The sequence below is a fragment of the Lycium ferocissimum genome, chromosome 8 (genome assembly GCF_029784015.1).
Source record: "Lycium ferocissimum isolate CSIRO_LF1 chromosome 8, AGI_CSIRO_Lferr_CH_V1, whole genome shotgun sequence".
Taxonomy (NCBI): domain Eukaryota; kingdom Viridiplantae; phylum Streptophyta; class Magnoliopsida; order Solanales; family Solanaceae; genus Lycium; species Lycium ferocissimum.
In genome coordinates, this window is record NC_081349.1 from 6,041,203 (window position 1) to 6,044,353 (window position 3,151).

The window sequence follows — 3,151 nt, forward strand, 5'->3', positions numbered from 1 at the left end:
AACATGAATTGTAGCGTAACTACTCTTTAAAATAATCCTTCCACATGATTGGTAAGAGTAAATTTGTTATAAATATACTACCAACTTGTAGATCTTTTAATATTTGATATAAATGGTTGGTAAATATATCTACCAACTTATGGATCTATTTTTATAAAATATAAACTTATGGGTCAACTTTACATTTGAAATCATGATTTGGAATCCAAATCATGCCTTTTTGGATGATTTAGGATTTCATCTCATGAGATGAAATTGCATGTCCAAACGCCTACTTAAACATGTCATGTAAAAAGTTAGAATTAAAGAGTTGCCAAAAAAAGGAAAGAGATATTTTTTTTGAAACAGACTAAAAAAGAAAGTAAGACAAACAAATTGAATAAGAGGGAGTAACTCGTATATGAAACAAGGGTAAAAATGTAATTTGCATCGGTCCAGACCAAATCATCAACCGCAAGAAAACCCGGTTAGGAAACCGCCAAGCCTCAAATGAATTAGAATTAAGTCGGTTTTTCTCTTCCTTAACACTGACCCATTCCTCTCTTCCACGCATTAATAAAATCCTCCACTCTTTTATTCAATTCTTTTCTTTATTACAACAAAATTAAAGTTGACAGAAAGCTTCCAAATCTGAGGTCAGATATTTCTACTTTCCACTCTTATTTGCTTCCCTTTTTTCTTCTTGTTTTGGCTTTCTTTTCTGTCTTCCAAAATATGTCACCAGCACACTTTCTTAGAGCCTAAGTTTTTCGAACTATTTATCTAAATTCACTCTTCTAATTTCTCATTCTCTTTACATGGAGCAACTTGGAGTAGATGAACAAGTTTCCATGACAATAGAGAAGGAAGAAATGTTACTCTCTTCGAATTCCGAAGCCGAGTCTCCTAGTCCACCATTTGATGATTATTTCAGGTCAGAGACGAATTCAGAGTTCAAATTTAATGAATTTAATCTACATATTGTTAGTTAAACTCGTTACACATAATTCTTATCTATATATATATATATATATATATATATATATATATATATATATATATATATATATTCATATATCGAGAATGTTGAATTCAGTTGAAATGATATATATGCTACATCCGCTACTACTTCAGGTTATTAAAGAGAAATGGGATGATCAAACTAGAGGAACGTGACAAAAAGCATGATATAATTGAGGCTGGATTTCTTAGTGGAATGGGGCAATTTGCAAAGGAAGTTGAAGTTGTGTCTATACACAAGAATTCCTGTACGACTATATTAGGGCAAGCAAGATTGGAAGGTTTTCGCATTCACTCTGAAGCAATGCGCAAGAAATGCGGTGGAAATGACAATAGTAAATATGCTTGGTTTGGTTCTTCTAAAGATGAAATTTGTAATATTATTTCTCATGGATTTTCTACAACGACGGAGCCAAAATTTGGAGATTGTTTTGGTATTGGTGTTTATCTTTATCCCACAAACATCGATGGGTAAGCAAGTAAAGCCTAAAAGTAATTCTCTTTGATCTGTTCTATTTTATCTGACATTCTTTTCGTTTTTAATCTATCTTTTTATATTAGAAAATTGCTTATGTCATTATTATAGAATCAGAATTTTTAAGAATACATTTGGTCCGTGCGATTGCGAATACTAGAATTCGTTAATTATAGATTTTAGATCTGCCTTTACATAAATATAAACGTTGAATTTGTCATTTAATTACTTCAGATGTTTGGAAGTTTACTAACTAATTAATTAGTTTGTTCTTTTTGTTAAGGGTATTATCTGCCGTGGAAGATGAGAATGGATTAAGGCATATGTTACTTTGCCGAGTAATCTTAGGAAACACGGAAGTGATTGAGGCTGGATCCACACAATTTCAGCCAACTTGTGAATATTTTGACTCTGGGGTTGATAATTTATTGGCTCCTAAAAGATACATAATTTGGGGTTCCTACATGAATTCTCATATTTTACCAAACTTTCTGGTAAGTTTCAAGGGTCCTAATTTCTTATTAGGTAAGCAATCAGAGATTTATAATTTGGTTTTATAATTTAATTATTGTACCAAGATTCAAGAATGTTACATAAATTTTGTTTATTTTCTTAGGTAATTCTTCAAAAATCAAGAAGGTTCCGTCGAAGCCCACTTCTCGTATAAAGTTTCATGACTTATTTCGTGTGCTTTCCAAGTTTTTACATCCTTCAAGAACGGTTTTGATCTCAAAATACTATGAAGACTTTCAGTTTTTTTTTTTTTTTTTTTTTTTTTTTTTTAAAGTAATCTTTTTTGTAGTATGAAATTTATTAATTATATTTGATTATTGACTACGTACATCTCAATAATTTATAGCGAAATAAGATCTCAAAATTGGTACTGGTTCGCAAGCTAAGGCAAATAGCTGGAGATACGTCATTAAGAGCTGTTATGAAATTGTATCCAAATACTATTAAGGTACAGCTTCCTAACTGAATTTTAAACAACTTTGTGCAATTGCTAAAAATGGTTGTTTACTTTTTTTGTTTTCTTCTTTTGCTTCCTAATTTCAATTTCTATAAACTGGTAATATGTTTTAATTTAATTTGTGTTATGTAGCAAATTGGAGAGAAGAGCTTGTTGCTTCCCCACAAAGGAATGTGATGGATCAGCTAGTACCATGTTCTCGGCGTTTCAAGTGTGAAAGCATTCTTCCATGTTCTTGAATGACAAGTCTTTTTACGTGTAAATTGTATAGATATTTGATATTCCCTTGCCATAAATTACAATACATATTACCATTTGAAAATTGTTTATTGGATGAATCCATTTCTTTTCTACACCTGTCGCCTGCGTGTCAAAGCAATCGAGTTTTAGTTGAGAAAAGTAGAACATATTAGAAAACCTAAAAGTTCAAACGGTGTGATAGTAAAAGAACTTGGAGTGAAAAGAAAACTAAAAACGGCCAAAAAAGTCCTTGAATTAACGTAAAAGGTCTAAATCTTCATTCACCTATTTTGTTAAAATACCCTTCTGCTTACCTTTTTAGCTCGTTTATGCACTTTGACTAGCGGTCAATATTAAATTTTTTTTATTTTTTTTTTAAATTCATGTGGCAACTTCTTTTTGGTCAACATTAGGGGTGTCAAAGATGGCCCAAAAGTTAATGGTCCGTCTAATCCACCCAAAATTTT

The 3,151-nt window shown here is 31.2% G+C and overlaps 1 protein-coding gene across 1 annotated transcript; it reads left to right on the forward strand.

Moving 5' to 3' along the window:
- The first annotated feature begins 619 nt into the window (after positions 1 to 619).
- LOC132065982 (probable inactive poly [ADP-ribose] polymerase SRO2) lies at positions 620 to 2,621 on the forward strand. Its single transcript, XM_059459393.1, has 6 exons — positions 620 to 913; positions 1,114 to 1,470; positions 1,758 to 1,999; positions 2,091 to 2,225; positions 2,332 to 2,435; positions 2,577 to 2,621. The coding sequence occupies exons 1-6, from the start codon at positions 798 to 800 to the stop codon at positions 2,619 to 2,621; spliced, it is 999 nt and encodes a 332-aa protein (XP_059315376.1). The 5' UTR covers positions 620 to 797.
- Positions 2,622 to 3,151: the final 530 nt, after the last annotated feature.